Consider the following 12,634-nt stretch of genomic DNA (forward strand, 5'->3'; position numbering starts at 1 on the left):
TTGTAGCATTATCAGTGTCATGGCTGGATAAGCAAAGAGAGAAATGCAGATCTTGTGCAGGCATGAGGGTATTTCAGATAGACGAAGAGAAGCATGAATAGAACTGTTTTCCTTAAATTCAGCTATTTGAAAACAGGTGTTCAGCTCCTGAAAGTGTTTTATTCCATGCTAGGGAAGTAGGATTAGTTGTCTGCAGGGAAAGTCTGATCCTTCTTTTTTGGCCTTTCCCTCTCCCCTTCATCCTCCCACTGATTACCGGGGCAGCCTAGCTGGCTAATCAAGGTTTCCTGTGCAATCTAGAGGGCTGAAGGTAGCTTGGAAGTCTTTCAGTCCAGCAAGGCTGAGTTCCTTGAAACGTGTGAAAGGAAACTCAGAGTGGGGTTGTTAGAAGAGTACTCATGGTGTCTCTTAATTTCTTCCCTTCCTGTTTCCCACAGTTGTGCTACCTTTACACAGACTTGTACAAGCAGACCAACTCCAAAGAGACTCGGCGTGTCTTCCTTGAGTTTTACCAGTTCTTCTTGGACCGAGCTGCAGTAGGTTCCAGTCCTTTTCTCCTGTTCAAACATATCTAGCAAGTTGACATGAGAGAGCAAGTTCCTCCTCTCTCATAAACTGAAAAAAAAAAATGATGTAGGTCCTCCAAAATGACAAGTTTTTTTTAAGAATATTTCCAGTGAATATGAGAAAATGAATGGTATAGACCCTCAAATGTTTGGTAACTCCATGAATCGTTGGCAAAGCATTATTTGTTAGAAGAAACGATCTTGTCAGGTAAGGTAACTCTAGCTATTATACATTGCCTTCTAGTTAATAACTGCTGTATACATTGATGTGACTGTTGTAGGGATTGTGAAATTGTGTGTGTCTGTTGGAAAGGCTGAGAAACTTCCTTACCACCATAAATTAGACTAAGAAGTAGTGTAGCAGAGGCTAGTACCACATGCTTTGGTGAAAGAATCCTTGTGTAATGCAGTATATATTGAGGATAGGAATCTCCTTCATAATACCTTCAAGTGTTCAGGTTGTATGATCTCAGCTTTAGAGGGGATTGTACTGTATGATTTGTGTTTAATAGGGTGGTTTGTTGTATATGTTCTCCCAGTCTTCCTTTTCTTTTGCAGAATCTAAAAGTTCCAGTTCCAGATGAAATCTCTGTGGATCTAGGTAAGGCCCTTTTGCCTAGGGTATCTTACTTTGTCAGCTTCTACTGTCGGAGGCTCTTCAGGCAAGTTACTGAAATGCATATAGGAGTGCTTGTCACGTACAGTATCACGTGACGAATAAATGTTTATTCTGTTTCTTGAGGAGGGCTTAATGCATGTTCTGGTACGTGCATATGTGGGGGGAAGCACTGGGTACATCAGCATGTGTGTTTTTAGTCTGGTACTGGATGTGACCAAAGCTGCTTACATATAATGTACGTAAGTTCATATTATCAGCAAGCGAAAGGCAAAAGGGTACTACTGAGTGGGTTAAAGTGTGTCTGTGAGTGATTTTATTCTAAGGTAGGGTGGGCTATCTCTGTTCTGGAAAGAACAATCTGTTTACTTTTTTTCCTGACTTGCAGACAAAAGAAGGCCAGAACTCATTCCCGAAGAGCTTCATCGCCACTACATACAAACTATGCAAGATAAAGTCTGTCCAGAAGTTCAAAGGCATCTGGAAGATTTCAGGTAACAGTTGTCTTTTTGTTAAAGTTCATATGTGCCCTCAGTCAACGTGTCTGATACCAGGGAAATCCAAACTCAAAAGACACAGTAATTCATCTTGGACTGAATAAGAAAATAGCACTGGAGAGGGCCTCTGTGGTCACTCTGTGATCAGTCCTTGAATGTTTTTTACACTGATGTTGCAGGTAATCAATTTCAAAATGGATTGGAATCAGTTGCAAATTTGAGGCAATTTCAGAATATTGTTGCTTAGCTGATGTTATATAAATCCTTCTAATTGTGTTTGGACAAGAAATTGTCCACTTTGGAAAGGTGTCATGTGCATACAGTAGAGCTTGGTAATTAATTTGCCCTTCAATGTGCAGTCATAAGATGTCTATGCCAACCTAAGACTATACCAAGACAAAGTGCTCGGTAAACGACTTTCTCATAGCTAAACATGTCTCACTTCAAGCATATGCTTCAAATACATTACAGTGTTGCAAAAGGAATACTTAGTTTTGCTTGACCCACATAATGGCTGCCTTTTAATTATTCTCTTCTGGTAAAATTCATAAAACTGTTCCCTTCCAAAGGCTATCCTAGCTGTTTTCCTTTGAGTGCAGATGTTGTGGAGAAATGTCATGACTTCTCCATTTTCATACTGAAACTGAAAGTAGAACCTGTTTGGAATTCTGAATGTGGAGAGGTTGCTTCTTGTTATTATAGGTCAGTATTCAATTTCAAGTGATAATTCCCTCTCCCTGTATTTCAGGCAGAAGCGCAGTATGGGATTGACTCTGGCAGAAGGAGAACTCACCAAACTGGATGCAGAAAGAGTTCGTGACCGGAATGCAGTGGAGAGGGAAAGGGCATGTGCAGAACAGATCATTGCCAAAATTGAGGAAGTCTTGTGAGTAACAGCGAGTATAATTGTGAGAGTGAGAGAGATTGTACTCAGAACCTGACAAGAGCAGAGCAAAGGAATTGGGAACTAGAAACAGTATGACATCACTACCTTTCCATTGCTTTCCCAATTTGCTACTGAGATGGGTTTGAGTAATAGCCAAAAGTAAGCTAAATAAATTGTAGTAATAATAATAAATAGTGAGATAAAGTGCATGTATCTTTTCAAGGAGGCTACTGTTGAACTAGCAGGGGCAGAGCTTGTATTGTTGCCTTATGCATTACTAGATCTGAGTCCCATTTTTTGGCTTGAACATGCGTTAACCTGTAGCTTCAGAACCATTTTTCTTTTAAGATGAGCTAAGCCCCATTTTCCCAAATGAGCCTTTGGGATTTTTAATTTATTTTTTTTCCTGGGGCTTTCTAGTGTTCAAAAAGACACTTTGCATGCAGCTGCTGACACTTTGGGTGGTTGTGACTGAGCGTTAATTGGTAGTTAGCTGTCATCTTTAAATTTTCTTTTGTTTTCAGGATGACATCTCAGCCTCTGGAAGAAGACAAGAGGTAATGCAAGTTTTGTGGGCTTAGTCTATGAAGTAAGAACTCCCTTGCTTAAGAACTCCATTGCTGATGCTTGTTTTGTTGGCTCTCTTCAGCTGAGCGGAACAAGACAGCCCTCTGTTGGCTGTAACCAGCAACTCTCATTTTCTAAATCTGAGAGCACAATTACCTTGAATGCATGGTGGTTGTACTCAGCTTCTTCTTAGCCTAAAGTTTGTTGCTTTTGTTTCAGATTTGAGAAGGAGTTACTGTGCTGAGGGTTCATCTTTTTTTGGTTTTGTTTTCTAGCTATTTCAGCTTGGTCTGACATTTTTTTCTCCATACAAACACCTTGCCTTGTTCAGTTTGGCACCATGTGCTGTCTGGGTAGCTTCTGCTATACTCTATAGTAACCATACCTTTTACTGTTACTGATTTTTACTGTCACTCTAAGCTATAATACAACTTCAAATATGTTTTTAGTATATTAGTCTTGGACCTTCTGTGTAATTTTCCAAATTTTATTTTTACCTTTTAGGCAGGTACACCCTTTATATACTGCATCTTTTGTTTACAAGAGGACAAATTCTGTTATTGGCTGAGTCCTTGTTTCATATAAAAAAGAATTGATGACAATTTCTTTTAATCTAAAAATGGTTACTTTTAGCTTTTCAGTGGAACCTTTGCATTTGACCTTTTTCATTATCTTGACAAAATATTTTTCCCGTTTTTCCTTATCTTCCATCTTTTTTTTTTTTTTTTTCTTTTGTATGTATTCTGCAGTTCCACAATGCAGTATGTGATTCTTACCTACATGAAACATCTGGGAGTCAAAGTTAAAGAGCCTCGGAATCTGGAGCAGAAGCGTGGCCGTATTGGTTTCTTGCCAAAGATAAAGGTAGTAGTGTCTTGACCAGAGTGCATTTGTTTAAAGGTATCCAGTATGGGTGTTTGATTAGATTTCAAAATCCACTTTTGCTTAACACATTGGAAGTTGGTGTGATTTTTGCAATCCTCATTGCATCAAGAGGATCTGAGATTACTGAGCTGCACAGAAAACCTAGCAGTCGAAATTAGTTTTTGTGTATGTTTGCAGACACCTGAATTAAAAATGAGTAACCTTTTAACTTTCTTTAGCCATCTACCTAAATTCTAGTTGCTTGCTTTTCATAGTTCTAGCCTTATAAAAACTTTGACTGAAAAGTGATTCATATAACACAACCTTGAATCACTTGTGGATCTTGTTTAGGCTAGTCAGGCTATTGGCCTATCTGGTTTTCTTCCCGAGAAACTTGGCCAAAAACTCATGCTTCATAATGAAAGAAAGCCACTCTCCCTGCCGCCCACAGTACCCCGGTTATGTAATGACTTCTGTCACCAAAACTCCGTCTCTATGAGTATGTTCAGTCTTCTCCCAAAGTATGTGGATGTATGCGGTCACAGTGACTACTTAGGTTCATCAGTGTTCTAGCTTCCTTCGAAATGTTAAGGCTGTCATGAGAAGTCCTGCGCTGACAGTGTGAAAAGGTTGGATCGAGCATTAGCACCTCTTCCAAGGTGGCATGATAAGTTGCATTTCTCTTTCCCAGATTAGAGGCTGTATGCTTGTGGAGTTTTGGAGTCACAAGATATTGGCCTTTATAGAAACAAGGTACTACTGGTCACATTAAATTAGTCTCTTGCCCTAGGAAAGAGAGATGTTTCTAGCTCCTGCTGAGTTGGAAACCAGGGTGTGTGTTTTTTGCTTTTAACAGGTACATCTCTTAAGATGCTCTGGCTCCCTGCTGCTAACCCTGTTGTACACCACTCACAGTCTGCCTGTATGCTGCCTTTGTCTCTTTCCTTGCAGGATGCTGACCCCTGGGTCAGATGACTTGATACAAATAACTTCTCTTATATCAAATTGCTGCAATTCTGAAGAGTTAGTGAATATCTCAGTAAATAACTAAATCTGACGAAATGAGTTATCTGTTTGCTTATTTTTGTTGTTGTTGTGTATTAACTGCAGCAGAGTATCAAGAAGGAGAAAGAAGGAGAGGAAAAAGGGAAGAGAAGAGGCTTCCCTAATATTTTGGGACCACCAAGGAGACCGAGTCGACACGATAGTAGTGCAAGTATGTCAGATAATGAAATATATGTTCCCTGACTACTAGTCTGAAAGCCAGCTGAAGTCTCTGCTGTCCTTTAAAAATCCATGTTATGAAGATTCAGTAAGATTTTGGTTTTTAAAACATGTTTTTAAAAACAGACAAGCCTAATTTATTAGTTGTCCATGAGATGCTTCCTTTCTTGATTGCTGGAAACAGGTAAAAGCTCTTTCACTGGTATAATAGCTCTGTTACTTTGTTCAGTTGGCAGAGCCATGGAAATGCAGAAGCAACGTCATCCAAAGCACATATCTGCAGTCTCTTCTGTTAGCCCGGAGCCACCAGATTCTGGCAAGATGCGCCAGAGTGGGTCCTCCAGTGATGGACAAGATGTGGTATACCCACCTGCCAACCCAATGTCTCCTTTGGCAATGGGTCCCTTTCCCTCTCCAGAGGGAAGCAAGGACAGTGAAGCAGGTAGGAAGATATTAGCAAAGAGGAATGACTTACATATTGTGTTGCAAACAGGATATATGAAGTGCACTGCTGGTCCAAGCAACTTAACAAATTAGGAGATGTTTTCCTTTTGTTAGTCATGATCATCTTGGTTGTTTAGTCATCTGTTCTGACTTAGTCTCTGGTTCAAATCAGGAAATCTTATTATGGCCAGAAATTGTTTTCCAATTGCTTCTGTCACAGCGGCATTGGATGATCTTGCAGGAGAAAACAGCTTGTCAGTTTTGGGGCTCAGGTGTCTGCCCTTGTCAGCACAAGTCTGTCACCTGGAAAGATTTCTCATGGAGACTTTTCTTACCGAGTTCCTCCTGCTCTAAATTGAAAAGAGGCTGTGAATCAGAAGTTGTGTAATGTACTCTGATTTTGTACAGTTCTTGACAGTTGTTACTCCTTCTCTTTTTAGGCTTGAAGCAGGCTGTGGAAGCTCTACCTTCTAGCGATTGTGTGGATGGCACACCCCGCACACCTAATAATACTTTTGAATTCCCATCTCCCTTGGAAAACTTGCAGGAGGAGGAGGGAGAATCTGAGAGGTAACTGTGGGTGACCTTGAGCCTTAGAAGAGGGTGGATGTGACAAAGGCCACTGAAGCCAAGTCTATAAAACTACTAGTGGCAAGATTTGTATTAAACATTGTTAGCAGAGGTAGGAAATGCTAGTTTGTATCTGACACTATGATAGTACGAGAAAGCTCTCTGTAGATGAGGAAGCCTAGGCTTGACAGATGGACCAAACTTTTCAGTTAGAAGGTAGGACTTTGATCTGGAGTTCTGCTGAATGTCTGAGCAGGGTAAAATTCTTGCATAAGTATTCTTATAATAACTCCTTCTTTCTTTGTAGAATGGTTGACATGGGAACACCAAAGACTTTTCGCAAGTGAGTATGTTTATAACTGCTTGAACTTCACTGAATCTGTTGAGATTTTAATCGTGTTTAAAGTAGAACGCAGTGATGTTCATTGTTCTGAGCCAGTACAATTGCCTAGGTGATCTCTCCTGTCCTTAAATAACGTGTATATGAAATGAGACACTGGATTCAGATATAGGACAGGTGGAGCTAATCATATGCAGATAAGCCCTTTGATCTATGAGTGAAATAAACTGATTGTTGTATGTACTGATGGGAATGGATGAGTTGGGAAATTGGGATTCCCAGTTTTCTTTCCAAGTCTGCGTTTTGCTAATAGCTCTGCATCTGCAGAGAGACAGAGGGAAGAAATTGTAGCCTGCCCTTTCACTGGCTTGATATTTGGCCTTAAGCAAAGTACTTTATCAGTACCATTAAAAGTAGGGTTATGAAAATACTGTACGAATAGGTATTAATTATTAGTTGTCCTGTAAAGGGCAAAATTATAAAATATGCCTGTAGCTTCAGACATCTGTCAACCCACCTGGGGAGCATATTCATAATGCTTTACAACTAATATGTATACTTAGAGGTTCTCTTCTCTCTTCCTTATGTCCATGCCAAAAATGGGAGGCATCTGACATTTTTTTTTTTGTCTTAGGATGGACAGTGTGGGTTTTGCAGATGTACAAAGTGAAGATGAGCTGTATGATTTTGACATGGACATGGACCCTCCCAACTGGCAGCAGCTTGTGAGCCGGGAAGTGTTGATGGGGCTGAAACCCTATGAAATCAAGCGCCAAGAAGTGATTAATGGTGAGATGGATATTTTTCCTAGCTCATGAAACACCAAGTTCAAGGTTTGTCCTTTGGAGCTCTGAAGTTCTTGAAATTTAAAACTAGGTCTTTCTTCACTGATGCTGCCCAAATTAGGAGCCAGCTGTTGCTCTCAGTTTGCAGAGTTTGGGTGTGTGAAGTCTGTGTTTGCCACTGAGAAGCATCCTGATACAAGATTGATCCAGCCCTAGAAGGGAAATACGCAGAATTAAGCAGTTTGACACTGAAAGGCCAATTTTGCAATATCATGCTCTATAAAAGAAAAGTATATAAAAAGTATAGCAGAGCATGGCTCCATTCCTGAGCAAACCAGCATACAGACCATCAAGGCCAGTTTAGATGAGGAAGATGTTTACAAGTCCATGCTTCTGACTTCTCTGTCAGAGTTCGATCCATGTTGATTTGGATTTGGATCCACGTTGCCACAGCTATTGAAGTCAGTAGTTATAATCCTGTCTTTCCCTCTCTTCAGAATTGTTTTACACAGAGAGAGCTCATGTCCGCACACTGAAGGTTCTGCATAATGTCTTCTACCAGCGTGTCACCCGGGAAGGGATCTTGAACTCCAGTGACAAACGGAAAATCTTTTCAAATCTGGAGGATATCCTTGGGCTTCATGGTAAGGACGGATGTTTAGCTTTGGAGTCTCGACAGGAATTGCGGATACAGATATCTGGAAAAAAAAAAATGAAGGCGGCCCTGAAACAAGAGAGGCAACCTTATATAATACTGCAGGTGGAGAAGAGCATTACGGATATTCTTCTTTTTGCATACGATGATTTACAAAGATACGGTATTAAAAAATGACTGTGTCCAGTGTTTTGGATGCTTGCTTTTACTTATTTGTGTTCCCAGACTCTTTGTGCTGATTCATGCTTTGATAAAAAGAGTGGTGCTTTGACGAATGGTCTTCATAGGGCAGCATTCAAAAAGTTACAACTGCTGTTGAAGAGAATATGAAAAAGCCTTAAAAGATTGATGTCTTGCAGGTGGTTTTGAAGGGCAGCCATTCTTAATGTTACATTATCCCTGCGTTTTTAACAGGCCAGTGATACTGAGCCTCTGGAAAAAAAAGAAGTTGGAGAGGTTCTTGGGGTCATTTGAAGACAGGCAAGACAGAAGTGCAAAGGCAGTATATAACATTTTCTTTAATGTTCTGTTACATCCATTACAAATTACTGCAAATCTAGTCCTCTCCTAGAAAAGTTCTTATTTTAAAATAAATGCTGAACTTCAAGCAAACAATTTAGACATAATAATGTTTCTTTTTTTCGTTCTTTTCTTTAAGTTGTGTTGAATGATCAAATGAAAGCTGTCCGAAAAAGGAACGAGACTTCTGTTATTGGCCAGATTGGGGAGGACTTGCTTTCCTGGGTAAACTGCCTTATTTTTTGCTTTTTTATGCTTGAAAATCTATTTCCTAAAATATCTCGGTTAAGCTCTGGCTCTATTTATCATAATTCCCAGCTAATAGGAACTGAATGTCTGACAGTCATCATTTCTGTGATGACATAGAGCTAGAGACAGAGGGTTGAAGGAAGGCTGGAAGAACTCAGGATAGGATTTTCATTTGGCTAGAGATAAAAGAATCATTTTAAAGGAAAAAAAATTAATTTCCTTATAATGTGTGGGTGGAGCAGAAAGGTGGTTGTAGAGATGGGAAGATGAGAGTAGGATTTTGAGAAAAGTAGTAGGACATTTTATTTCAGTAGCACTAAAATTTAAATCTTGTGTTGCTTGTGGTGCTGTTAAAAGATGCTTAAAAATACTGGATTCCAATCCTAGACTGTGTTAGAATTTACATAGCTGAACCTCTTGAAATTTATAGCACTGTTGCAGACTTCTTTCAAATTTCTGAAGTCCAAATGACAGGAGCAGGAGTGATGTAGATTCTTTACTGAATCAATCTATCTCAGGAGTCTCCCAAGTTTTGTTGTTTGTTTTTTCAGCCTACTTCATTTAGGATTAAGAATTGATCTGATTATTCTTTTCAGTTGTTCGTGCAGTCTTGTGTTTATTTATTCCACAGCTTGTCTAGTATTCCAGGAGAAAAAAAGGAAGAAAACAAAGATCAGATGTAGCTAGCAGAGAAACACACCCCAAACTCTTTCAGATTTCCCCTGCATATTATGAAAAAGCAAGAAATACCCTGTGCATTCATTTTTCTCTTTGCAGCTTTTTTAACATATATGGGTGAAAGGCCTGGACTATAAGCAGGCTGGGCGTTGCAAGCCAATAGTTGCATGTCCCTGAATAGTGTTCTGGCTAAGTGGCTAAAACGAAAAACGGGATCTAACTCCAGAAAGTGAATATTTTCAGGAGTTACTAGGCTCTGTCACAGATTGGGTACTAAGAATGGGAAGAGGCTTGCAGTTGCAGTAACACATTAGCCATCTGTCATCTGCTGCACATTTCTCAGTCCTACTCTTGGCTATCATTTTTCCTAGCCATGTTTCTGTAAGACTTTCATTTAGGAAACAAGATGTTACGCTGTGTTCTGATGTTTAGCCATGGGTGTCCCTGCGAAACAAGACCTTTGGTCATGACTGTGCCGACCAGTAGTCTGGTAGATAATCCCATGTCATTCATCTAAGTGCGGTTTTTTCTGCTCTCATTATGGCTGACTGTGGTGACATGGCACTGTATTTTCTCTGAATGAGCAGCGCGCTTAAGACCTTGCAGTATTTTTGTTATTAGTGTTGATAGGAAAGGCATTATGGAAAGGGTTGGATATGTTAGGGGCAGAGAGAGATCTGGAGAGTTTGAGATGTAAAGGGGTTCCTCAGTAGAATGGGGAGAGGAAAGCTTTAAAAATAGGATGTTTAAAACGTTCTCTTTCATGTAAATGAGTTCTCATATTTTTGCCAAAGTGATTTCTTTCTTCCCATATGAGACTAGTGCTGCTATGTGGCTGCATGTCTGTTCACGCTGGCACATGTTGAACTTGCCTGTGTCTAAATTTGACTTTCTTGGCTTTCTGACACAGTTCAGTGGACCAGCAGAGGAGAAGCTGAAACATGCAACTGCCACTTTCTGCAGTAACCAGCCCTTTGCTCTAGAGGTCATCAAGTCGCGTCAGAAGAAGGACTCTCGCTTCCAGACTTTTGTGCAGGTGAATTTTATGCAAGGGTATGAGCTGCCTGAGGATGGTGGCTTATGGCCAGTGTAGGATAATGAAGGGCTATAGATAAAATTATCACAATTAATAGGATTATGTCTAATGTTGCCTTCAGATTGGGATCACTTCCAGCGCTGTATTTATCTCTGCTAATCACTTCTGGTTGAGGAGCCTTTAATTCTGGGAAATGCAGGATGTCCTGATAGAATGCAAGAAAGCAGATGGTGTCCCAGGCAGGAGATCACATCTCGCTTGAGGTGGCTGTTTCCCAAGGGAAATGAGTACTTCTGTGGGGAAAACTGCTTGCAGTACTGCAATTTTAATGCATGCCACAGGCAAAAGACAGATGTGCTACACCTGTTCTGCCCAACAGGAGAGGTGCTGAATATGTGTGGCACTTGGAGAGGAGAACATTATCTTCATTAACACAGGCTGAGAAGAACTCTGGTAATACAAGGGTTGAGATTATTTTGAAAAATGTACCGTAGTTTTGCTATAGTGTGAGAGACTAAACTGATGCCTTGCCTGTGTGGCAGTGACTGAGATAGATTGGAGATGGTACGAGGCCTCCAAAAAGTAATGAGGAAAGGAAGATGCTGCTTTTGTGATGAGCCTTTCCTATATGTAATTGCAAATGGAGAGGGCATGTGTTGTCTGAATGATAAATCTTGGCATTTCTTGTCCTGTATTTAATTACCGGAAAGTGAAGTAATAGACGTTTATATGATGAATAGATGTTACACGTTCAGGTAATTACAGTCTTAATAAAAATGACAAATGTAGTTATTGTGCTGTTTAATTTTAGGATGCTGAGAGTAATCCACTGTGTCGACGGTTGCAGTTGAAGGATATCATTCCCACTGAGATGCAGAGGTTGACTAAGTACCCCCTTCTGCTGGATAATATTGCTAAGTACACAGGTAGAGTATTTCCACTAGGAAGCCAGTACGTGCATCTCAGCAGGTTTTCTAAGCAAATGTGATTTCAAAGCATATGCTGAGGGATCCTTCAATTTTATGGGTCACTATCTGTTTTTATTGTAACCTCACTGGTGCCTTCTTCACAGGAAGACAGGTGAAAATGGGTTATTTTAATAGAAGAAATAAATCCAGTATTTGTTTCCACATTAAGCTCATTTTTCTTAGGGGAAAAAAATTGAAATTCAATAATTCAATTTGAAATAGGTGAATGACAGTCTGCATTGGGTTATGTAGAGTGCAACATAATCGTTTAAAAGTAGTTTTAAAAAAATGGGTCAGCATTGCTAAAGTTTTGAAGATAAAACGAACCACTCTGCTTATGAAAGTTACTGATGAAGCAACTTGATTTGCGATTAGTTTTTGTAGAAGGAAAACAAAAATTCCTGATTGCCTCCTCCCCACCCTCCATTTCCTGATTTGTTTCTTAGTTTTCCAATGACTATTTTGGTTTTTAAAGATTGTAATGAATAACCTGAAGTGAAGAAGATATGTTCTTTGCACTCTTAATTTCTGATTATATACAAGTACATGATGATACATGACAGAATGAGATATTTGTAAGGATTTTTGAACTTGCCATGTGGGTTAACACCAAGGTCTATCTAGCCAAGTCTCTAGCGGTAGCTAAAAGTACATTTGGAAGAAGGGGAAACAGAGGAAAAAAAAGCAAATATAGAGTAATTCTTCCTTATTACATGTTCTGAAAACCCAAGTTTAGGAACTTACTAAGAGGCAAGTTGCATCTGGACTATTGTTTTTAATAGTCAGTAGCGTGGCTCTTCTTTCTAGATTTGTCTTGGTATATTTAACTTCTTTCAAAAATTTTAGAGTAGGAAATAATTAGAAAGAATTCAGTCACTAAGGATAATATTTCATTTGTTTCAATAAATTATTTTTCAATAATAAACATGCTCAAATGTGTTTTTTTTCCTTGATTTCAACAGATTAAATGAAACATTTAAGAAAGCACATTTAAGTGAATTTCAATTTCCATGTAAATGCATTTGAGAGAGGGGGGAAAAAGTAAGGCCTTTCAATAACAGAAATCCCGAATTGTTCACTACTAACATAAAACTGTGAAGATGAAGAATCTGGATAAAAGCCTGTTGAGTTATACTATTGTTAAACAAGCAGGAATAGACATAGCATATA

The 12,634-nt window shown here is 39.4% G+C and overlaps 1 protein-coding gene across 9 annotated transcripts in view; it reads left to right on the forward strand.

Moving 5' to 3' along the window:
- The window catches only part of ARHGEF12 (Rho guanine nucleotide exchange factor 12), an 81,518-nt gene that overhangs the window by 52,157 nt on the left and 16,727 nt on the right, over nt 1–12,634 (forward strand). For 8 of the 9 annotated variants that reach the window (XM_064524264.1, XM_026108195.2, XM_026108197.2 and 5 more), the window contains 15 exons: nt 438–536; nt 1,125–1,167; nt 1,571–1,676; nt 2,428–2,565; nt 3,090–3,122; nt 3,882–3,996; nt 5,107–5,212; nt 5,450–5,662; nt 6,105–6,234; nt 6,542–6,577; nt 7,209–7,363; nt 7,857–8,003; nt 8,673–8,758; nt 10,371–10,496; nt 11,308–11,422. In XM_064524264.1, the coding sequence (XP_064380334.1) occupies nt 438–536; nt 1,125–1,167; nt 1,571–1,676; nt 2,428–2,565; nt 3,090–3,122; nt 3,882–3,996; nt 5,107–5,212; nt 5,450–5,662; nt 6,105–6,234; nt 6,542–6,577; nt 7,209–7,363; nt 7,857–8,003; nt 8,673–8,758; nt 10,371–10,496; nt 11,308–11,422 (1,648 nt within the window). The remainder of the gene's footprint in view (nt 1–437; nt 537–1,124; nt 1,168–1,570; nt 1,677–2,427; nt 2,566–3,089; nt 3,123–3,881; nt 3,997–5,106; nt 5,213–5,449; nt 5,663–6,104; nt 6,235–6,541; nt 6,578–7,208; nt 7,364–7,856; nt 8,004–8,672; nt 8,759–10,370; nt 10,497–11,307; nt 11,423–12,634) is intronic. The other variant, XM_064524262.1, reaches the window with a different exon arrangement.

The sequence above is a fragment of the Dromaius novaehollandiae genome, chromosome 21, assembly GCF_036370855.1.
Source record: "Dromaius novaehollandiae isolate bDroNov1 chromosome 21, bDroNov1.hap1, whole genome shotgun sequence".
Lineage (NCBI taxonomy): Eukaryota > Metazoa > Chordata > Aves > Casuariiformes > Dromaiidae > Dromaius > Dromaius novaehollandiae.